The following is a 24,343-nucleotide window of genomic DNA, read 5'->3' as shown; positions in this document are numbered from 1 at the left end:
TATTTCCACTTTGGTTTTTCACGTTAGAAATATAAGGAATGAAAAGTCCCACCTTCCATGATTTCCTGGAGGAAATGGTGAGTGTCTTGAGAATCAATCAGGACACAGTGTCATGATCTTTCTAATAAGTTTTATTTAAAGTTACTGTAAACAGAGAAACAGGAAACCAGTCTCATACCCCAGAAAGCCACAGGAGGTCCTTGTATGCCATTGGGGGAATAAAGCAGCTTGCAGTGTCAGTGGGGCTGCTGATGCCCAACTAGCTTAATGCACATTTTAGTCTTTGTTCAGCAGCTCTTTGGGCAGCTGATCTTGAGCTCACAGTCTAAGCAGTTATTTTTCAGAGTCCTACAAAAGCACTGCCTTTTTTTCTTGTAATCCTAAGCTGGCAGGACATCGTTGTGGGGGCCCCGCAGTACTTTGACAGGAGCGGGGATATCGGGGGTGCTGTGTACATCTACATGAACCGCCGGGGCAGGTGGGCAGGGGTGAAGCCTCTCCGCCTGAACGGAACCACCGACTCCATGTTTGGGCTTGCGGTTGAAAACGTCGGGGACATTAATCAGGACGGATATCCAGGTAAGTGGAAACAGTGACAATAAAAATGTGAGAGATCGTTTGGCCAACCCTGGACTTGTGACATCCTACCCTTTGACTGCATGCTGCAGAAAGAGAAGAATGATTTTAAATGTTGCAACTTTTTTTCCCCAGATATTGCAGTAGGGGCTCCATATGATGGTTTTGGCAAAGTGTACATTTACCACGGATCCGAGAATGGAATAAACACAAAGCCAGCACAGGTAATCCAATAACCTTTACTATATAATTATTCTTGAACTAAATTAAAGGAGCGTCAGGGCTACCCATCTTCCTTTCCATTACTATTATTGGGGTGATAGGTATGCAGGAAAGTCACAGGACCCTTCAAAGATTGCACTGCTGAGAGTAAAGGTTAGGAATTCTTGATATTAATACATATTTTTATTTCTGGGGCCATCCATTGGCACCAGTAATATGTGCAGAAGGAAAAAGATGTGGAGATAAATAAGTTCTGTGTTTTTAAAAAATAAATCTGGTGATTTGAAAAATTAGTTTCTTTGTTTTCTCTTTCACTACTACTTTTTCACTTCCTTCTTAAATAATGTTTGGGATTTGTGTTTGGTTTTGTTGAGGGTCACTGTGTCCAGTTTGCAGCATGGGAATGGAACTTCATTATACTCCCTAGAATACTGCTTGAGTACTTTAGAATACTTTTTAGAATGCTTTTTCTGTTCAAAGAAACGACATGTTTATAGTCCATAAATACTGTAAATAAAGATGAGCTAAGCTCTGTGCAGATCAGTAATTTCTGGTACGCACTGCTATTGCCAGGTAACTGCTTGGAAGAAGAGCAACTCATCTTGGCACTTCAGTATCCTTTAGCTGAACTGAACACAGAGGTCCTATTTCACAGGTCCTATTTCATTGTATCTCTTCCCTCTTTTTTCTCTGGCCCTAAGACAGTCATGTTCTCTTGTTACTTATTTCATCTTTTTAATGTCCTGTCACTTTTAAATGTCTGAATTCCCTCAATCTGTTTGCTTTTTAGATTCTTGATGGTGAAAAAACAAACACCAATTTCTTTGGTTACTCTATTGCTGGAAATATGGATCTGGATAAAAATTCCTACCCTGATGTTGCTGTTGGTTCCCTGTCAGATTCTGTAAACGTGTACAGGTATTATATATGGAACCTTAATTAATTACACCAGGGCTTTGGTTTTACTGTCTTAAAAATAATTTGCTTAGAAGTAGCAAAAAGCTGTTTGGCTTTGAGTATACTTTTGCTTCCAGAAATTGGAAATTTGAGGGAAGGGGAGTGGCAGGGATTCCATAAATTGGTTTTTCACTTTATCCCCCTCCTCCCCTTGAGAACCTGCCTTACAATCAACACAGGATAAAGAGAGTGAATAGGGGCAGTTCCTATAGAGTGCTGATGTGGGCAATATACCTTAGTTTTGCCCTATTGTAACTTGGATGTCTGTGTCCTTGAATGGAATTTAAGGATGATAGGTAATTCCTTAAGGAGAAGTTAACTAATACATTTGCTGCCCTTATGTAATCTAATTGTGCTTTATTAAAGATAGAAGAAAACAAAACCAAGCCCCACTTTTGTAGCTGAGGATCCAAACCAGTGAGGCACAGCCAGCCTTGCTGAGCTTGCACTGGGGTCCATCAAACTGTGGGGAGGCCCTACAGCTGGGATCCTTTGGGATTTCTGTAGCACATGCCTTAATTAGGGATAAAGTCATGGTCTTTTGCAGACCTCTGCTTTTTTTCCATTCTAATGTACTGTTACACTGAATCACTAGTAATGGGCAGGAAGAGCAGTGTCTGTCTCAGCACCAGATCTGTGAATGCTGCATCAAGCTCAGGTTTTTGGTGGTTGTTGTCAGGTCTCAAAGGAGGAGAAGCAGAAACTCCAAAACTGGTTATCTGAATTCTGCAACAAACACCTTTTACTTTTCAGGCAGAACAGCCCTTCCTACAATTTATGCTCCCATCTCTAAGGTGTATAGCATCTGTGCAGATAACTGTAATATTCTTAAAGACACTAGAAGAGCGCCCAAGAAACGCAACTCACATGGCTTGTGGGAGAGAACAGAGTAGGTGATAGAGAAGTTGGTCAGATTATTTAGCATTCTGCTTTCTCAAAAGGAGCTTTAATCTTTTGCTGATAAAGGCAGGACAAAAACTTTTACCACGGTGAGAACAGAAACCCCTTATGGTGACAAACAGTGAAAGGAGTGGCCCAGTTAAATGGAGCACGTGGCCTCCCAGCTATTTTAAACAACCTTTGGATGCTTTAATGAGAACTGGATCAGCTCATTCATTTGAAATGTGAAATGTCTTCTCCCTTCCAGAAAAGGAAAAGATAAGATGTCAGGCAGAAGTATGGTCACAGCCTACATGCAGAGGAAGCAGGAAATGAAAACATTTCCCAACAGCCACCAGGCTCCATATTAAAGCTCTTGTGAACATGAATCTGAATGAACTGTAGTACCTATAGTTGTTCACAGGGGTGAATTACTACTGGTGGTAGAAACCACTACTGATTTTCTATTTTTTGTAAGTGTATAGAATGACAACAACAACATCACATTAGTGCTTCTCCCTCAGGATCTGTAGTTGTTCATGGTGACCTTTGCTTTGCTTAGCTTTCAGTAATTTTTCTAACCAATATCAAAGCCAAACCCTGTGTTTCTTAGAGTGTCTTTGTTGCAAACCAATGCAGGTGTGGAGGGAATCTGATATTCACATTAATTATTTCATTAATCTTAACAGAAACGACTTGTTTCTGTTGTTACAGACAACAGTTGTAGTTGTTACATCATCTTTTTATTCCCCGTTTTTTCCCCCAAATGAAGATCTCGGCCTGTGATAAGCATTAGAAGAAACATTACAGTACAGCCTGACAGAATTGATCTAAAGAAGAAGAACCCTGAGGACCATGGTGAAATAAGGTAAATGAAAAAGAAATTACTCTATCAGAAGCCTTGGTGTACTGAGCTTTCTGCTGTCAAAATCCATTCAGTGATCATGTTTAAGTGAAGGGATACGAGAGTCATGCAGGTTAAGCAAATGCTTTTGCATATGTTCATTTTGACATCCTGAACTTCTTCAGGCTACTCTGCTAAAGACAAAGCTTGGATGGAATATGTCCTTTTCATAACATTCGATTTTGAAACTGTCACCTTGCCTCTTCAGACTTTTAACACAAATATCTTGACTTGAACAGCTTTGTCTTGAGTAGACACATAAGAGCAAATGCTTAATTGCTTATTAACCATTTTTCTTGCTTTGTAATTCAGTCTAGTAAGCAGCAAATACCACAGTCATAAGACTGATCAGTTAAAACTTTTCATTCTGTTGGACATGCCTTATTAAAAGTTTGAACTAATTTCTTGGCACTTTTTACAGGATGGATGTGAAAGCGTGTTTTAAATATACTGCAAACCCCAGAGATTTAAATCCAAGAATAAGTAAGTTCTAAAGATAAATACTTTTCATCTGTTTGTCACACGTTTTTTTTTCTTTAAAGTTTATCATGGAAAAATATTACTCAAATTATAGTGACTCATCTCATACAATGACTGACAGATTTAAAATGTGACTCAGTGCTAAGCTCAGCTGTTGCAGTCTGTATTTAGTCATGCTGCTGTGTGAAGCTGTTCTGTGGATGACAGACCACAGCTTTCTAAGTATTACAACTGCCAGTGAGCAAATGGCTGCTATACAGACCCAGACCATTTTGCCTCTCCAGGTTAGTGCTGCTTTAGAGAATCATTTTTAAGGCCCATTTTATACATCCTTAGTGAGCATTTTCTTATTGGAGGCTTACCCTATGAACCTATCCTGTATTGATGAAAACAGCTTTGTGGAAATCATTAACTGAAATTTAAAAATCTGCATTAATAGGAGAAGACTGTAAGACTGTGCCACAAAAATATAAAGCACTTGTTACAGTGCTGCTGTTACTACCTCTTTGAGAACTGTGTAGGATTTTGAGAGGAAATGCGAAGAACTTTAAGCCAAATGACCCTTTTCCTCCTGTGTTGTCTTGCGTTTCTTTACTTTAAAATCCAAAGGCTGTGCCTGAAGGAGGTGCTGGTCCTTCAGCAGTTGAAGTGCTTGCAGCTCTCGGTGCCTTGGCACACTCAGTGCTGTTTCCATCTGTGCAGTACTGCGTTAGCTCAGGAAGCAATCACTAAAAGAGGCACCAAGTTCAGATCTAGGAATACATGCCTCACACACAGCTGGACAGCTCTAGTCGCACTTGTGCTTTCAGCCTTGACATTATCAGTGTCCCCTGACCTCCGAGTCCCGCTGGCTCCCCAGTGCCGCTCGGGCCCCGGCAGGGATCCCCTGCAGCGCAGTGCGGGCATTTACAGTTGGAGCTCAGCCCTCTGCTGGCTGCGCGCAGCAATTACAGCTCCCGCAGCCAGCCCGGCCCTGCGCACCGTAAGGGAACGGGTTACGCAGGGACAGCAGGAACTGCGTTAGAAATTTCCTTCAGATTCACACACGGGGTACTGGCTCTCAGCTGTGGCAGGACAAAACTGACATGGGGAAAGTTTTTTAAATGACTGAAAAAAGCCTATGAAGCCCAGCACTGGCTCGAACAGTCTTCTAGAATAATGGTTAAGATGATACAGGTTAAAATTAAAGTTCTTTTTAATATGGCAATTATTCTTTTTTATATAGTGACCTACTTTATTTTTTCCCATAGAGATCAATTACACGTTTGAAGTGGAGAACGAGAGGCGGAAGCTGGGGCTGCCCTCCAGGGTGCGCTTCAATGACCACTCCTCTGATCACTTCACTGCAAGTACAACCCTCAGGGGACAGAACTCATGGGAGTGTGTGACTACAAAGCTTATACTGCAGGTGAGGGAGAATGTTTTATTTCTGTTTCAGTTAGATCCACTTAAAACAAAACAATGCCTTTTTTTTTTGGAGCCTCATGAAAGGATCTTTGTGTAATTTCAAAGTCATATGCAATATAAAACTTAAAGAATAGAAACCCCCTATAATTTACAATTCCCTGCACATGTGCTACTTCCTCCTGTTGCCTTTCCTGCAAAATACGAATAAAAACTGCAGCCACTTCAGTACTCTGTGGAGGTCAGTAGAACTGAACTAATTTAGAACAATAGAGAGGCACTAAGTGCCAAAAACGGAGAGCTGCTTCCAGCAGAAATAATGGTTACAGGATTTTATAGTGTGCCTGTTGAGGAAAAGAACTTTAACCCATGGGTTTTGGAGTGGGTGAAGGGGCAGGGCAAGGAAGCTTGGTACGGGCTCTCTTGACTTAGCTGTAGTGGTGCTTAGAGGTGGTTTTGCTCCAGAGGCTGCACAGATCCCCTCTCCATGGCTCAGCAGGAATGAGCCAGCCTCCAAGGCTGCTTTTGACCACAGCAGATTAAAGAACTTTAATTTATGAACAGAATAGAATCATAGTATGGTTTGGCTTGAAAGGGACCTAAGGATCATCTAATTCCACATCCCACGCCATGGGCTGGGACACCTTTTACTAGACCATGTTACTCAAACCTGTTCCAGTGTGTTATTTTACCGTAGGTGTGTGAATTTCACCTTCCTGAATTACCGTCTGTGCTTCCTAGGAATTCTTAATGGTGACAGAAATTATCAGATTGGGAAGCCAGAGGGAAGAAAAAAGACAGTAGAGCTGGGCTCTTTGTGTTCCTGCATGTTTAGAAAATGCTGAATTTATATACAGTATCAAAAGCTCATCTTTGTGTTGTTTTTTTCTTCTCTGCACTGTACACTAACTATGCAATTTAAAATATTTTAACAGGAAAAAATTAAAGATAAGCTACGTCCCATTCCTATATCAGTCAGTGTTAAAATTGCTGGCCTGGAGTCACCATCCAAGAGAAAAGAGAGTGCACTTCCAGATCTTACACCCATTCTAAATTCAAATGAATCTGAAACAGAGACCACAAAAGTAAGCCTTTGATATCACATATTCATATAAATCTGCACTTCTACAAATAACTTAATTTTAAAGACCATAAAAAACTAAATTATGTCCAAAAGAAATGACTGGGATGGCACTGGGCATGTAACTATTGGATTATTATTTTATATTTTGTTCTGAACTTGTTACAACATGTTATGAACTAAGTAGTGTGTTCTTCTGCAACAAAAGTGAAGGTGGTATAGCTCCTCAGTTTCGTCCCTCACCCCAATAAGTTTAGGAGGAAATATACTTTTGATTAAAAACAGAAATTCATTGCCTCCTGCTGGGAGCACTTGTCCAACATAACAAGATAATGTACACTCTTAATTATTCCACCATTAGGATGCTGTAATGGCATTTCAGCAATGACTGCATTAGTAACATAGAAGGGAGAGAATATCTTTGTAAAAAATTGCCATTTCCTCAATGCTTATTGAAGAATCAGACTTAAAGATCTATTTCCTCATTAGAAGTGTACCTCTCACTTGGAATTATCCAACTCTGCATTTTAGTCATGTTTGAAGTTCTGAATTACCAGCATCAAGGGCTGTGTCTCACAAATAAAAACTCAACGGGCAAGAATTAGGTCAGGTTAAAATCTGAACTCTGTCCAGGAAAGTGCCTGCTGAGTTCATGTAGATGCTCTATTCAATGTGCTTCAGAAATCTCATTTTAAGCTACTATTGTGTGTCAGGCAGTAAAATTGCTTTGGTTTTATTTAGGTGGAGTTCTTAAAAGAAGGATGTGGAGAAGACAATGAATGTCACAGCAATCTTAAGCTTCAGTACCGGTTTTGTACCAGAGAGGGAAATGAAGACAGGTTTACTTATTTACCACTGTAAGTCTTGATTAGTGCACTTCTAAAGTTCAATTTTTTAACAAGTGCTTAAAAGAACTTTTAGGAGAGGATTTTGGGAAAGAGAGCAGCTTTTTTTCTGTCTGGAAAACACAGTCCTTGGTAGTAGTGTTGATTTGTCATGGTGAGAAATGGGGGCAGAGGGAAAAGTGGTTCAGAGTTGAATGGATACTTAGTGGCTACAACAGTGCAGGGGTGGGCTAAAAAAACCCCAAAAAACCAAAACAATTTAATACTTGGAGAAATGATATTCTAAACCAGCCTTGCAGCAGTTTATTGTGTACACTGTTAATTATTTTGCAGATGAAACTTGACTGTATGATAACTCAGTAGAGTACAGTAAGATAGCCCAAGAGAAGTAGTTACAGAGAAATGGATGATTTCATTTTAACACATGCCCCAGCACCCTGCTCTGCTGCATCCCTCCTTCCTGGAGGGCCAGTGAAATCAGAGTGGGGCTAAAACAAACAGAAGGAGTGGGTTTATTTACTGCCAGCCATCAGACATTTTTAGCAGTGAGTGCCACACTCAGAAACCAAACCCATGTAAACTTTACAAGTAAAAAGCAGGTCAGTAGATTGATTTGGAGAAAATTCATCACTACATGAGTCAGATGCAAGTGCTGGTTCAGAAATACTATAAACTCCTGATTACTTGAGGCCTCTTCTGTCCTCTTAACTGCTGGCCACTGTCAGATGAAATATTGGTGTGGGGGGGAAAAAATCTATGACTATTCATGTTCACAGTTCTACAATAATTCTCCCCTAATAAGAGGAAATTGTATTTGGATAAACCATCATAAGAAAACTTGCATACACGAATGCACAGAACCCTGTACACTCTGTTTCTGCAGTGAAAGTGGTGTGCCAGTGCTTGTTCTGAAAGACCAGAAAGATATTGCCCTGGAAATAACAGTGACAAATAATCCATCTGATGTAAAAAATCCACAGAAAGATGGTGAAGATGCATATGAAGCTAAATTAATTGCAACTTTTCCAGACAGTCTGACATACTCTGCATTCAGAGAGATGAGGGGTTATCCTGTAAGTATTTTTAAGAGAAAAAATACTGAAAAATTTAAAATATTTTCAGCATATTTTTACTTGTAAATGTATTCTGTCTAATCAGGAAAAACAACTAACGTGTGGTGCTAACCAAAATGGTTCTCAAGCAGAGTGTGAACTTGGAAATCCTTTCAAAAGAAATTCTAACGTAAGTTGTATGTACTTTACTCAAGTTGTAAAATCTTGTTCTGACTGCAGTCAACCAAAGTTCCTGTGTGTTGCAACTGGAAATTTGATTTGGATGTGTCTTTCTAGCTCTAGAACTTAATACTGAAATTTTCTATAAAATTTCATGTATTGATATATCTTATTAAGAGCTCGTATATTACATTATCTTCTTTCTTGTTTAGGTAACCTTTTATCTGATCTTAAGTACCACTAAAGTTAATGTTGATACCACAGACTTAGACATTAACCTGAAGCTGGAAACGTAAGTTTTCTTTGTGTGCATGCACCTGAACTTTGCTTTGATATACAGTTGTAAACATTTTGAATTCATTTGTTTGATTCACAGAAGTAATGGTATTACTAAATTTGTCAAATAAACACCATTGTTTCCTTTTCATTGCAGAACAAGCACTCAAGTTAATTTGACTCCAATCACAGCCAGTGCTAAAGTGGTTCTTGAATTGCTTTTATCAGTCACTGGGTAAGTGTTGATAACATGACAAACTGGGGGGCTGGGGACAGTTTTGCTTCAGAGTCATTAAAATCTGATTATTCTTCTTTCCCACCCCTACCTGAACAGAGTTGCTAAGCCTTCTCAGGTATATTTTGGAGGTAGCATCGTTGGTGAGAGTGCTATGAAATCTGAAGATGATATTGGGAACCTCATAGAGTATGAATTCAGAGTGAGTAATTTCGATTAATGCCAACAGCTGCTTTTAATCGAATGCCCAGCTTCTTGCTTTATGTATATGAACACTTAGAAAAGTTGCTACAATGAAATTGGCTTTCTTTGTGCCCAAAACCTGACTTGCTGATCAGAACGTGCAGTTTGACTGTGGACTGGAGCTTCTTTAGGCCTTGATGTTTTATGATCGTATCTGAGGAGGTGGCTTGAGGCTGCCTGCACGTTTTTGTTTTGGAGCAGTTCATGCACACTCAGGAGTACGGCACAAAAGCCCCTGCAGAGAGGGAACAGAGTTAAAGCAGAACCTGCCCAGGCACTGCCTGGTGCACACAGGCAGCAAGAACGGGCTGAGCACAGAGCCAGCACACGGAGGTGCTGCAAGAGCCCCTCTGAATGTGTGAGTCCATTTCACTGTCTCGGTCTTCTGCATAACACAGCAAGGAGGAGACTAAGAGAAATTGAGTCCATCTCGGTCAGTCCTTTACTTCTTTCTGTGCCTGGTTCATGTATTATAGCAGCAGCAGTTAAAATACCTGATTTAGAACTTGCTAGCATGATCAGTAACACCAAGAAAGTAAAAAAAGACGTTGGGAAAAAACTTTCAAACTTACAAGAGCAAGAGCTTGTTCTCTGTGTCAGAGTTCCTCAAAAACTTGCAGTTACACAACTGACTGATTTGTTAACTATAAATTGGAGTTGTTGTTTCATGTGAAGATTAATTTCTGAAAATCAACAACTAAAAGCTCATGTTAGGTTATTCTAATCCTTCTGTGTGTTTACTTGCTCTCCAAGAATGCTATTTTTAGTTCACACTTCATACTACTTAGACTGCCTTTCATCTGACCTGAATTTCCTGTTAGCTGCATGCTTAAAGGTTGTCCAAGTCAATAATGTATTCAGGAAGAAAATCCTTCAGAAAAGTATTTCACGATTTAAAGAATGTTTGTTTCTAACAGGTAACTAACTTGGGCAGACCACTGAAAACATTTGGCACTGCTTCCCTGGACATCCAGTGGCCGAAAGAAATTAGTAATGGCAAATGGCTGCTTTATTTGATGAAAATAGACTCCAAAGGCTTGGAAAAAGTCTCCTGTCAACCTGAGAGTGAAATCAACAGTTTGCGTGTTGCGGTATGCTACCCTGTCTGCTGTTCATGAACTGCAAGTGAGAGTAAGGCAGGAGAGTTGCCTCGAGCAGGAGTTAAGTTTTATCTTGAGCAGCACAATACATGACCAATGTGTCAGTGAATAAGCCTATCAGGAGCCTTCATAACAGCTAATGAGGCTGATGTGCTAAAGGACAGAGGCTATGTCGTGATGACTGTTCTTGCAATGGGCACTGCTGTCACAGGCTCTCACACAGGATGAAACTGCTGACTGTTCTAACAAATGTCATCAGTATTACTGAAAACTGATCAGTAATAGAAACACCTGAGTTCTTACTCAAAAACAATTAATAACTAAGTATCTTACCAGCCTGGGGGCATTCAATGTACTTTTTTTGAAGACAAGGGGCTTGAAATTAAATTTATTTATTTGCAACAAAAAATATAATAAAAACCAATTTTCATAGCCCTGGATTGTGCCTATCTAGCAAAAACTTTTTCCTAAAGCTTGAGCCACATTTTTTTCTCCATATAATCTTAAGATTGAACGGGAGGAGTTATTTTCCACCATTAAAACTGCATGCACATAAACCTGTTTTTGTCAGCTCATTATATTAGTTAATATAACTTGCAGTGAGTCTAATCAGCACACAGTTAAAACCTGCATCTACTGACTGTAGCACATTCTTACTCTTTTTTCAGAGTACCATTAATACCCCTTATCTAGAAATAAAAATGGAAATAAAGCTTTATAAATCTAAACCTCCCATTGCCCTATTAAAGAAAAGAGTCTGTTGGCCTTTCTTTAGGTAATCTCAAATTTTATTCTTAGCAGTAAATGTAGGTAAGTAGGGATATATAATGCTGTCAGTCATGTGGTGATTTTGGGAGAAGAAAATACTAAGCTCTAGTTTCTCTGCTTGTATTAATTAAAAGATTGTTTATGATAAACTGCTTTTTAGGTTTTTTTTTTTCCCTTTTCCTTTTAGGAATCCCATAATTCAAGAAGGAAGCGTGAAGTTGCAGAGAAGCAGATTACAGACAGCCAGGCATTTTCGTTGTTCTCAGAAAGAAAATACAAGACCTTGGTAAGGATTTTGCACCAGCTGCATTCTTGTCAGATACCTCCCTGTGCACTCGAAAGAGGGCTTTTCCAAGTTTGGCAGAGTGAAAGAAAAGCTCTCTTTGCCTTTTTTTTATCTTACATCCAAATATCGAAGCTTTTAAAATTTGAACATTTGGATTATCTACTGTGAGAAAGAACTAGGAAAGAATATCTGCATAGTTACTTAAATTAAAATCAGCATGTAGTAACATCTTCATTGCATTTTCCCATTGTCAGTACAAACAGACAGCGGTTCTTGCATGCAGGTATGATGCGTATAATCCGATTTTCAATCTTGGGGTGAGGTTTAAACAATCTGTGAAGACGTGCTCTTACCTACACGAGGCCGTGTGTCATTGCAGAGCTGCAACGCGAACGCACGCTGCGTGGACATAAGGTGTCCCCTGAAGGGCTTGGACAGCAAGGCATCTGTTGTGCTGCGTTCCAGACTCTGGAACAGTACTTTCTTGGAGGTAAGTCCTCTTACCTGCTCTTTTTGGAAGGTCAGAGTTCTTTCCTGTTCTGTGTCTAATACTCATGTTTTATTTTGGAACAGGAATACTCAAAAATGAATTACCTTGACATTCTTGTTAGGGCTTCTATCAGTGTTCCCGTGGCAGCCAAGAACGTTAAACTCACAAATGAAGTTGCTCAGGTAGGTTCAGTGTTCAATGCTAACCACGTCTTATGGTTTTGATTGTTCTAGCTTATCTCCAGAGACCAGGAATGGCACAAACTTAAAACAAAACTAGCTAAAAGTTTAACTGAGTTTTGGATTATTGATCATTTTCTACCTTTTAATGGGGTTGAAAAAATTGATTACCATATTAAATGATACCAGTGGGAACTTTTCCTTCAAAAGCATTTTGTAGAAGACACATTGTTCGAGGAGAGATAAGACTAGATAAACTGCAGCTTTCTAATTAAACATGTACCTTCTAACACACTCCTTTCACCTGCACGTTTTCTGTCCTGTAGGTGCGTGTGACGGTATTTCCTGCAAAACCAGTGGCCCTTTACACAGGAGTGCCGTGGTGGATCATCGCCGTGGCTATCCTTGCTGGGATACTCATGCTTGCACTGTTGGTATTCTTGCTATGGAAGGTGAGCTTTTATTCATCTGGTTATTTCTTATTTTCTGGTCTATAATTGACAAGATAGCAAATTAGTAAGTAAATGATTGTGTATTTGGGACCCAAAACAGGGCAAAACTGCACAAATCGTACATTATCACTTCCTCAGTATTACAACACTTGGAATGAAAATGGTTGTACAGGCAGACTTGTTACATAATTTTTCTGCTTTCACATCCTCAAAAGGAGTATTTTCAGCTCCAGATGAAACTTGAGACAAATGTTCAGAGGCCAGAGTTTGATACAGACAGGTACAGCTGTTGGGAGCCTCTGCAGTTAGGTGTCAAACTTCATGTGAGCTATTTACAAATGAACAGCAGGGCTCTGTTCTCGTAACATCAGAAATGCCATTAAACTGGTAAGAGATGAAAATAACAAAAAGCACACTATTAATACATAGCCAATTATTGCTGTTTTTATTGCTGCTGAATTTCTTATTGCTGCCTTATTATCTTAGAAACCTTAAAGGGATAAATAAAGAGGTATAACAAATGGTTAAGTATTTGCAAAAGAAAAAATCAAGTACCTTTGTTCTAATGACCTTTACAAAAATGCCAATTATTTGTGGTCCCAGGTATAATGGAGTAATCCTTTTATTTTTAGTTTTTACAGGTGTAGGCAGTTAGCATTCGCTGTTAGGGGATAGCAGAAGGTTTTTAAGGAAGAGGAGGTGAAGAATATCCTACCTGTCACTTTTTTTTCCAGTGAAACTGCAGCAGTTAACTTTGAGGAGCTATTTGCTGCAGGTTATTTCCCATAGGATAGTTCTGATTTCCTTATTTTCTAAAAAATGCCCAGCAACTCCTGCAAATATTTCTAGTGAATGAATACTGCATGGGCTCTTAGGTTCTGCTGATGTTTTAGTGTCCATGAAATACCAGCATTTTTCACATGCACACACAGTGTAAAATGCTGGTTTTGATGAGACAGACTGTGCTGTTCTATGAAGGATAAACACCATACTGGAAAGACACATGCATCATTGGTTTAAGACAAAGGCTTGCATTGAAGGGGTCAAAGCAGTAACTGGTTTTGTTCTACACCCTGTGGCTTTGTCTGTCCTGTGCACTAGTCCACAAACAGGTTTCTGTTTAGGCTTCTTTCTGCTCTTCACAGCCACCTTCACTTGCTATAGACATAGTGTATTGTAGCTTTTCTTAAAAAAAACCATAACAGATTCTCTACAAATTTATCAAAATGCCTCTAAAGTAATATTTTCAGTTTACTCTGTTGATAACTCAGGTTATTTTATTCTGTTACTGTATAGATTGTTACCCCAAGAAGTTCTCAGATTTAGAAACTGAGTTCTTGTGATGACTTGTTTTTTTTTTCTTTTGGCCTGTGAAAGGATAATGGGAAGACAGTTGACAGGGTTAAGTCAGTTTTAACAGGTTTGACTTCTTCCAGTCCACAAAATTGACTAAATACCTTGCTTCCTTGTAGTGTGGTTTCTTCAAGAGAAATAAGAAAGATCATTACGATGCCACATATCACAAGGCTGAGATCCATGCTCAGCCATCTGATAAAGAGAGGCTTACTTCTGATGCATAGTACTGATCTACTTCTGTAATTGGTAACTGATGATATTTTTTAATTTCTAGCTGTGGCACATGCTATGGTTGCAGTGGCTAACTGTGAAGCTTTGTCTGCATAAGTTCTATTAACTTGTGGATTTCAAGCTATCTTGCTTGCTCCTTCTATCAATAGACTTCCAGCTTTTGGTGCATGTGAACACAGAGGTTTACCCTGGTCTAAAGTGCTTCTTATTTATTTTTTTAAAAAACATGGTGATCTGCTGCAATGGGCTTTAGTATTTTTTTAAGTTTATGCTTTAACATTACAAGTACATCTTTAAGCTTGCAAGATGGAAATCAATGCTGTAAAGTTAAGATGTAAAGATAAGACTGTATGGACCATACATAAATCTGCTTTACTAACCTTTAGTGCATGCTGAAAGGCACGTGTTGCTTACACTGGAGAAGGGTTTCCATAATGAGAATTTACTGCTGTGGAAACATCTGTTCTACTTGAGTTCCAAGGTGCACTTCTCTAGGAAAACACTTTGCTGAAGTTACAAGATGCATGATGATTTATGCTTGCAGCAACCTTTATTCCACTGAAGATATTACATTGCATGTACATTGTATCCATAAGTGTGCTTGGGATGAGGGGGTGGGGAGGAGTTCTTTATGAATTATTTCAAAGCAGTGTTTAATGAAACTATGAGATGGCTAAAGATTTGGTCTTTGCTCAGTGGATTTTTTTAAATTCAGTTTCATCTAAGTAAGTCCTAATATTAAAAAACCCCAAACCACTGACCAAACTGAAAAAAAATCCAGCACCCTAAAATCACAAACCCTTGCCCACTTTAGCATGTTCTTACCCCAAGCAGTATCTAATGACAGCTGGATGGCACAATGTCTCTTAAGCTGAATCCTGAGCTGTAAGTGATCCACGAGGATGTAAAGCTGAGTGTGTACCTATCATTGTCTTTGTAACATTGTGGCCATGGCTCTGTTTTGATTTGGAAATTAATTTTTATTAATTTTATTAATTGAATTTTGATTAATTACATTCCTCGATATTCAAAATCAGTTTTTACAGCGGCTTTGAATAAAAAATTGCAGAGCACAAACAAGCTGTTACAGATTTCATCCAGGGTGACATCCCGTGGCAATCTAAGCAAGACTCCTGTTTCTGATACAGCATATGTGTATCAGTTCAGGTGACTCAAGTGGAAATGGTGCTTTGACAACCAAGACCCTCAGGGTAACTTCTCTTGAATGTTCTGGAAATCTTTTCTGTAGGTTCTTAAGGGTAAATCATGTCACCATACATGAAGACACTGAAGTACATGCCTACCTTTGATGCAGGAGAATCAGCTTTCCTGTGTGTAGCAGTAAATGTCCTCGTTAGATGAATGAACAGCTTTGTGCTGGAGGGAGTCTTTTGCAGGTATTTGGCTACCATGAATAGTCAGAGCATGCCCTTTGTCTTTGCTGCTGAACAGCTAATGCAGACCTCTTGGCTCATGTTTTTACAGCTAAATATGCTACATTTTTGGCCTACATACTTCTGTTTTCAGTTCTTACCTGCATATTTGTGTGAAGGAAGAATTTACTGCCTACGGTTGTAGTCCTTTGGCAGAACTGAGACCTAAAGCATTCTTTCCCTTGTGTGCGCAGTGCGGGTTCTTCCGGCGTTCCAGGTACGAAGACAGTGTCCCCCGCTATCACGCTGTGAGAATTCGCAAGGAGGAGCGACAGATCAAGGACGGGAAAAGCCAGGACCTCGAGACAAAACAGTGGCTCACCAAATGGAATGAAAATGAAAGTTATTCTTAGGCAAAAATGTTGTTTATCCACAAAGTTCAGACAGAGGTTAAGGTTTTCATTCATGGAGTTAGACCTGTGAACACTATGGACATTCACCATTTGATTGTAGATACTACTTACACTGAGGCTTTTGTTTGCACAGTTAAAATGGCTTCCACAGACTTTATCTGCCTTATTTAATTTCCACACTGCCTCTTCATCCCCCTTAAATCTAACCCACACTTTAGAAGAAAAAATTATTTTCTGCAAAATAAGCAAAACCACTACAGCAGACCCTTTGATCCTCCTGTGATCCTGACTTTGCTCCTAGTTATTTAAGGAATGCATGATTTAGGTCAAGATGAGTTTTCCATTGTTCCCTCATTGCACAGTGCTTTATAAATGCACAGTGGCCTTATCACACTTTGTTCAAGTATAACTGAAGACCTGCAAGTCTGCTTTAGTCATAACCTTTGCCTGCTGCAGTAGTTAGGGCTTAGCAAAAAGCATCATCTTAAATTACACGTGCAGTGGGTCATGTTGCTTGATTTTGGGTTTTTTTTTTTTAAGATCAGATTGTGTGATTCTTGATCACAACAAATATACACAGGTTTTTTTTAAGAGAGGCTTGAATATTAGATGTACTTTCTGTATATATATTTTTTAGTCATTTTTGTATTTATTTTTATTATAAATCATTGTCTTTGACTAACTGGTAGGCCAAAGACTAATGAATTTTAAAATCCACTGTTCGGTTTTTGTGTTTCCGTTTTTGAACTTCAAATTATGAGACCTGAGGCTTTCACTGCATTTTAATAAATCACTGAAGGTGCCAATGCTTTCTAAAATGTAAATATTTTTGCAAATTATGTGTATGGGTGCTTTCTTTTCCTGATGCTTGTAACATCAGGTACTGTAGCATGATTTGTATATTACTGTGGGCTGTTTATCAGTTTGGACACCAGGCTGAAGCAGTGTTTCAGATACCATTTTATACTCACTGCAAGAAAGTGAAAAGTGCTTTGGAAACCTCTTTCCAGCTTTATAAGGACTTCTTAGTTGGCAAAATGCATTTGACTATTGTAACTGTTGTACAGCACTTGAGAGAGGCTATAGATGCCTTACTTACCTTACCTGTCAGGATCTGAGCTGATCCATGCTGAGACTACTGAATCCTCTTGAATGTTGATAAAAGTAGAACTATGTTATTAATAATCTGGTTATTGTAACATAACTGAGAGAATGATTTAAAGAATTTACTTTTTTTACCCATATTCCAGAACCTTGGTACTATTTAAGAACAAAGATTTAGCTCACAGTTGTGTATTCCATGTGAAACAAAATTCTATTCAAAAAATATGCATGTTAATTGCTTGTAATATGAACTATGCAAAAACCTCTTGGTACTTTTTCCCCTCATAGGGTAAAAACCTGCTAGGAGGGCAGTTGTCAAGTATCTTATTTTTACTGCTAACTTTGAATGTACCTTCTTGGAAGGTGTGGTCACCTAAAAAGTTATCTTTAGTGTTAAAAAAGATGAGTCTATTAAACTAGATCATTTCAGTGTGTTATGACCCTGGCTTTATGAATATTAATTCAGATGTTACCGATTTCTGAGCTTCTAGGATCCTAGCTTATTTGCTTAAAGGCTCAGCAGCATCAGAAGCCAGGCTAATCAGGGGCTAAGAAGCTTGAGAAATATCCCTGAATATAAAATCAGATTGTGGCCTTCATCTAAGAACATTAATGTCTTAACAGTTTTAAAGTTCTTGAAAAATAAGTCATGTCACTGGTATATTTTTATCTCAAACTTTTGTTGTACCAGCTAAGAACGCTACATCATTCCATGATTAGAAATTACCTGTGGATATTTGTATAGAAGTATGAAATAAATTTTTTTAATTAAAGACGGTCTTGGTAATAGTGATTTTATCATACTTAGCTGAGCTGGCCACAGCTAAGTTCCCTAGAAGAACAGCGTGAAAGTGGCAGGCTTCACTGAGTTCTCTCAGCACTGCTGTAGCTCTCGCTGCCCTGCCCCACGCAAGGGGCAGATAAGGAGCAGCAGGAGATAAGGCTCAATCTCACTCCTGCAGGCTCTGCTGCTTGCTGCCCTTGCCAGCACTGGTACAGTACTGGTCCGAGCAGCACTGGGACACTGCTCCCCTCTCCCTGCTCTGTGCTTGCACTCCCGCTCTCCTGGGGAGATGGAGTAGTGGAGATGGATACATCCCCCAAAACTGGTCAAGGACTTTGCACACCTATTTGTATTTAGCAGTGGAAATATGATACTGACAGTCAATAACACAATTGCAGGCTAGTTTTGAGTCCACCACAAAAGCCCTGTGGAAAACCCAAAATCATGCAGGAAAAAAATCCCACCAAACCCAACAGACAAAATGTGGCTCCACCCTAAAGATGTCAGCCCTCGCTGGATGCTTTGCTCATTGTTGCTGAACGGCCTTTTGATGCAACAAAGCCCAGAGGTAAACCTTGCTGGATATATGCTAGGCCACTCTGTTGTCAAGGCCAGGAAGCTTCCAAAACTAGAACCAGAAAATGCCACTAGACCCTTCAGAGCAGCTCAAAGAATTCAACCTGCTTTTATTAAACAATTACTCTCCTTTACAAGATGGCCATAAACATTTGTCTACAAGAAGACAAAACATCAACTGGCAGAACAGTGAAGTAGCTGATCGGGGTAAGTTTTGTACAAATCTATTATCTTTGGCTTTGTATGTATGCTCATATATACCATACACATAATAATATTTGTGGCCACTGAGACGAGGGGAGAGAGCGGGGAGTGCAGGGGCAGCACCGGAGGTGGGGGAGACGCGATAATGCGTGTGTGGGCACTTACACTGCGCAAACGGGATAAAAGAGGATAAAGGGAAATCACGAACTTTATTGCTATGGCGTAGGAAAGAACCTGAGAGCAGATGTACAAAATGCCTTTTCTGTCGAAACGTGGGGCGAGTTCGGGCAGTTTTTGTGGGCAGCGGCCATAGGGGAAGGTGTGGTAGCCACAAAATCGTTACCTGCATGGTATTTTATTAGAAATTCGTTTAAAATATGACAATCTGCTGCGGGGACCGCAGCTGCCGCGGCAGCCGCCCCCCGCGGGCTCCAGAGACCTCTCGGTCAGTGCCTCCTGTGTCTGTGGGTCCGCTTCTGTTCCCTTCACCCACGAACGATGTTAATTCCTAACCTTTTAGTTCAGTTTTTCACGTCGAAAAGCCTGTTTAAGAAGTTACAGCCGCTTTGGCACCGCTCCCACCGCAGCCGTGTGACCCCGCCGGCCGCACACGGCGCGGGAAGCGGAAGCTGCGCGCTGCCCTGGAATGGTTCCGGCGGGACGCGGAGCCCCGGGCGGGGCCGCTCCGCTGCCGGGAAGGGAGGGTTCGACCCTCGGTACCCCCGAGCCCCGCTCGGTTCGCGGCTCTGCAGGCGGCAGGAGCCGAGCACGGGTCCTGCCCACAGCTCCTTCCCGGAGCTGGCAGCTCCAGTGCCATTCCCTCGCTCCCTCCCGGGCTTTCCAGCAGCCCCGCGGCTCTGCCGGGGCGGGAGGTGGGAGCCACAAGCGCTTGGTGCCTTTGGAACCTTTTCTGTATTTGTTTTCGGTGGTTCCCCCTTTTGCTCACGCGGCCTTTGGAGGTGTTTTTGTGCTGCCTTTCCCCCCGCTTTTCTCCCGCGGGTGTTGGCGGAGGCGGGGATGCCGCAGCCGCGGGGCTGTGCCGGGTCCGGGGGCTCCCAGCGCCGCCGGGCAGTGCCGAGCTCAGGATCCAACCCGGGGCTGGGAGCAGCGTTTGTCCTTCCCTTCCCCCGCGGGGCTGCGAGAGGGAAGCGGCCGCAGTTCTCTTTCTCTTGCCCCTCCCTCTCCTTTTTCCCCGCGGGCAGCACAGCCCCGCCGCCGCTCCTTCGCGGAGTGGTTCCTGACTACCTCTGTGTAATGAACCTTTGCGCGTTTTGTTTGCGTGCCTTGAACGTGTGTATATATAGGGGTTTTTAAAGGTAAATTTGTTTTCTGACTGAATTCTAATTTCTTACAGTTTTACGGTTGCTGAAGAGATAGAAATCAGTAAATGCAGTACCTTATTACCTAACAAAGATTTCAATATACTCTGATTTCTTTAACAAGAATGGTAACAAATTTGCCAGATGAAATTACACAAAATAAAATCACGAGAAGCTTCTCAGCTGTTCAGCAGTCTGCCAGATTACAAGTTATTGTATTTTTTCAGTAACCCTGCACTCTAAAAAGTCTTACTAAAATTCTGTTTCTGTGAAATTTTGAAGTTGCCATGGGTTTTTCTTGTAACTAAATTACTTCTAAGTTTAATATTCTTGTTGAGACTTTTATCCCTCTAGTACACCATCATGCTGTTATTCCTCTTAGCGATTGTACACTTTTTAATTTTCTTTTTGTGTTAATAGCAGTAGAATATGCTACATCTTGTCATATTTCTAACTTTTAAAGGTACTAATTTGCAGTTATGTTTAGTTAAGGTCCAATAATATAATGCTCTGATACCTTCTGTTAAGTTGAGCAAGGCTAAATTCTGTTAATTTTGTAAATCTCATGTCTGCTAAGTTACAGAGCCACGAATTTATCCAGATTTAATAGATTCAGATCTATTAAATTTAGACTGTTTTATTCCAGTTTTATATAGATCACAGTTGTATTCAGTATTAATGATGAACTTTGAGTTTTCTTAAGTGTACCTTCTGTTTTACTGAGGTAATAACTGAGCCACATTTTATTAATATAAAGTCCTTTTAGGACAGAGTTCTATTAAGTTAATTTTGTTATGCTTTATCGCTGTCAAAATTAGTTTACATCAGGTTTGAGTGTTGTTCAGTCTGAGTGGTTATAGTTTTTACTAGTAAGTTGTTCAGTGTTTTCTTTTGTTTCATTTTACTTTTATACTTACATCAATGTTTGGGATATCTCAACTTTTTCAGCTAGTTAGGACTGATATTTTTAGGAGAAAAAGTTACAGATGACCTCACCCCTGACAAGTCCCAGCTGTGTTATGAGCAAAATAAAAGAATGGGTTAGCTAGTCAGGGGAAGATCCTGAGGAGAAAGGAACTGAAAGTGTTGAAGGAATGGTTTGGGAAGATTGGAAGACTGACCCAATGGGAGAGACACTTACTGCTGTGAGGGATCTGCAGTGAGGTCAGTCAGGTCTGCAGCTGCAGTCAGAGCTGAACTAGGTGAAAGTCTAGGGTCCCTATGGTCAGAGGCAGCAAGGGAATACTTGCAGTCATATTCTAGCAGGAAACAACCAGCAGTCAGTCTGCAAAAAGAACCCTACGGTGAGCCTGCTGCGGTCAAAATCAGTGAGTAGTTAATATCGGGATGGCTGAATTATAACAAGAATAATATAACAAGATAATATAACAAGAACTTTTCACATTGTTAGACAAGAGTCTGTGGCTTGACCTGTCTCTGTATCAAATGTCAGGTCTACTGAAACAATATTAATTACACAGTGTGAATTTACTGATACGATACTAGGCATTATTCATAAGTTGATATTATTGTCGTATAACCGGCTTTTCATGTACTTTCCCATCTCTTTGTGTAATTATCCACAAGACACGTGTCCTTCCAGGATGTTTTTTGTTCTCTAGCTGCTCCTGTATCTCTCAGACCAGGCTGCCTCTCAAGCTGGTCTCTGCAGTGGCTCGGTGGTGTCACCCAGTGCTGTCCCATGATTTTTAAGTATTTTTCAGAATTCCAAGAAACCAGATCTGCGCTTTGTTGAAAGCCTCCTCTGAGCCGCTGGTACTGTGACCTGTACTCCTCGTAATCAGCTGCAGTCCCAGTTCTTGTTGTAGAAGCACTCCAACAGTTTGCTGTGTTTAAAGCATCCCTGTCCTGAGGGAATTTTGGAGGAGAGCAGCTATTAGATGTTCAATTAGTCTTTCACCCCAAGGTTCTTAAGAGCCTTGCTTTAAACTATGTCCAGGGAATTCTTTCCCAGTTAGAGCTTAGGTGGAGGCCAGGCCTTAGCTCCACCTGGATGAGAAATTTGCCAACAGAGCCAGGTGTTTTCTGCATCAAACCAGTACTCAAGTCGCTCTGACTTAGCAATTTGAACCGATTGATGTAGCAGCTGGTTTTGAAGTGAGCTTAGGAACCATTTTCTGGACATGATTATCCAGTTCTTCACTGATTTGAGATTTATCAGCTGTTTGCGGACTCTGGGATGATGGGACAGCATTTCAGAGATTGCTAATTACCTGATTTCACATGTGTTATTACTTACATCTGTTATCTGAAATATTCCTGATTGTTGTATTTGAATTATTCCTGATTGCTCTAAGTTTCTGGTTTCACTACATATATTGTTCTGTTCTGATGTTCCCTTCATATTCATAACAAAAGACATGCATCTCATTTTTAAAAAAACAAAAAGAAGGGGAATGTAACGCCTTAAGAACGTTCAAATAATGCAATATGTACATTAAAGATTAAGACAACAAATCAATTTGAATAATGCAATATTTACTTTAAAGACGTGGAAAAAAGATCATTAAATCTAAATCCCAATTGAGTGTACAACAACAAAGCCTAATGGATTCATTAACTTAAAGAGAAGATATGCACGTGTTTTTATCATCAACAGGTTAAAAGTAGTCATCTGTTCATTTGATCAGACATCAATTGCCTCTGAGAAAATGAGGCCCAGTGAGAAGAGAAATGACTTGATCACCACCCAGCCTTCACAACCAGAACAAGAGCAAAAGTAGGACTGCCAGAGCATGGCTGTGTCTGGAGACTTGCAGAGGATATTTGTCAACAAAAGCCTCATGTCATCATCATGGTATGGTGTTCCTACTAACCTTCTTCAGCTATTCCCTGTTCCAGGCTCCCCAAAACACATTCAGTGATGTCAAAGATCAACATTTCCAGCTAATGGCTGTCTCCTGAGTGGACTTTAAAACAACAGTCATTTATCTCAATTTCCCCTAGAGACATTGGACATTATTTTTATTTTTCTCATGCTGTGAGACCCTGTGTCAGTGACATGATTGGATTTAATCAGTTTTGTGGATTGTAATCAATTTTTTATATATCTTGTCCCATATTTAATGGATAACCGGTAATAGCCTTAATAAGATGCAAATTGCTTTAACATCAGCACATATGAGCTTTTAAAAATTAATAAAAAAGGAGTAGATGTTGTGACAGGTAGAAGAATGATAAAAGAAAGGCCTCATAAACTCAGGCCTGCTCTATTAAATTAATAGCTAGCCTGTCATCTCTGTCAAGTGTAGTCAAGCAATTTGCAAGTTCCCTTGCAAAAACACTCTCGGTATGAAAGGTTCCCTAACACAACAACCTGTTCTTGGGTTGAAAAATCAATCCATCTGTGGAAACAATAAGATCTGTTCCATGAGAACCCATAAAGTAAAAATGTGAACAGCCTGAAACTTAGCAGGCACACACAAATCACCTTCTGAAAATGAAGTGGTAAGAAAAGTACCAGCAAATAGGTGTTGCACACGAGCTCTGTGAAACTGTATAAAGTAAGTGATGTGAATAAAGAATTGGCTTTTCCCACATGAAGAAAATGGAGTCTCAGCTAACTTACTGTAGTAACCTCTCCCAGCACAGAGCAGGCAAGTGTGTCAGCAGTTGGTTTGCAGAGGCCAGGAGACGAAGCTGTGAGGAAACAACCACACAACTGCAGCAGTGCTCTGAGCCAGCAGAGGCCTGTGGACGTGCTTGGACGTGCTTCAGCTGCCTCGGCTGTGTGGCACAGGAAGAGAGGAGCAGTGTATTTCCTCACAGCGACTGTGTAACCAGTTGCTTCAGTTTTTTATCCCTGTCCTCAGACTACATTCAGTGTCTGTCTTGCCAGGCCCCAGAGTCATAATTCATACTGTACATCTTTTACAGGCTTGCAAACCTTGCTGAGTCCTAGCCTTGTGAAAAAAACACAGCAAGACTCCTTATCCCAAAAGATGCTGCTGTAACGGGCCTTAAACCCCAGCCAAGGTGTGCCATTGTCACTATGAAGGGGTTGGGGACCTGCAGTTTGCATTTTTCATATTGGCAGAAAGACCCCTTTCTTTCTTTTCCAACTCTGCAAAATGGTTGTTTCCAAGCAGCACCTCTTCAGGTCCACCTGCCTGAAATATCCCAGAAAACTCTGAGAACAGACTTTTGCAAGAGGAGATATCCTTGCTGCTGCAGACCAAGATAAATCCCCCTCATCACTGATACGCAATGCTAACTATATATTTTATCCCTCAATCCCAGTGTCTTGGGGCCATAAGGAAGGAAGGGACAGAAAACTCAAATATTTTTGCTAGCAACATATGAAATAATGCAACTGGTAAGTTGGTTAAAAGAAATGTTTTCAGGGTACTGCTT

The 24,343-nt window shown here is 40.3% G+C and overlaps 1 protein-coding gene across 2 annotated transcripts in view; it reads left to right on the top strand.

Annotated features, from left to right (window-relative positions):
* Nucleotides 1-17,859, top strand: part of ITGA6 (integrin subunit alpha 6) — a 42,145-nt gene extending 24,286 nt beyond the window's left edge. The window contains exons 7-26 of one of the 2 annotated variants that reach the window (XM_063400515.1): nucleotides 386-579; nucleotides 712-800; nucleotides 1,589-1,716; nucleotides 3,407-3,502; nucleotides 3,960-4,021; nucleotides 5,269-5,426; nucleotides 6,358-6,507; nucleotides 7,245-7,360; nucleotides 8,232-8,421; nucleotides 8,507-8,590; nucleotides 8,793-8,872; nucleotides 9,014-9,091; nucleotides 9,191-9,293; nucleotides 10,252-10,425; nucleotides 11,390-11,488; nucleotides 11,868-11,978; nucleotides 12,062-12,160; nucleotides 12,484-12,609; nucleotides 14,082-14,211; nucleotides 15,824-15,961. In XM_063400515.1, coding sequence (XP_063256585.1) covers nucleotides 386-579; nucleotides 712-800; nucleotides 1,589-1,716; nucleotides 3,407-3,502; nucleotides 3,960-4,021; nucleotides 5,269-5,426; nucleotides 6,358-6,507; nucleotides 7,245-7,360; nucleotides 8,232-8,421; nucleotides 8,507-8,590; nucleotides 8,793-8,872; nucleotides 9,014-9,091; nucleotides 9,191-9,293; nucleotides 10,252-10,425; nucleotides 11,390-11,488; nucleotides 11,868-11,978; nucleotides 12,062-12,160; nucleotides 12,484-12,609; nucleotides 14,082-14,189 — 2,245 coding nt within the window. In that variant the 3' untranslated portion in view covers nucleotides 14,190-14,211; nucleotides 15,824-15,961. Of the gene's footprint in view, nucleotides 1-385; nucleotides 580-711; nucleotides 801-1,588; nucleotides 1,717-3,406; nucleotides 3,503-3,959; nucleotides 4,022-5,268; nucleotides 5,427-6,357; nucleotides 6,508-7,244; nucleotides 7,361-8,231; nucleotides 8,422-8,506; nucleotides 8,591-8,792; nucleotides 8,873-9,013; nucleotides 9,092-9,190; nucleotides 9,294-10,251; nucleotides 10,426-11,389; nucleotides 11,489-11,867; nucleotides 11,979-12,061; nucleotides 12,161-12,483; nucleotides 12,610-14,081; nucleotides 14,212-15,823 lie in introns of both variants that reach the window. The other variant, XM_063400514.1, reaches the window with a different exon arrangement.
* The last annotated feature ends 6,484 nt before the right edge of the window (nucleotides 17,860-24,343 follow it).

The sequence above is a fragment of the Prinia subflava genome, chromosome 6 (assembly GCF_021018805.1).
Source record: "Prinia subflava isolate CZ2003 ecotype Zambia chromosome 6, Cam_Psub_1.2, whole genome shotgun sequence".
NCBI classification, from domain to species: Eukaryota; Metazoa; Chordata; class Aves; order Passeriformes; family Cisticolidae; genus Prinia; species Prinia subflava.
This window is presented reverse-complemented; position numbering and strand designations above follow the sequence as displayed.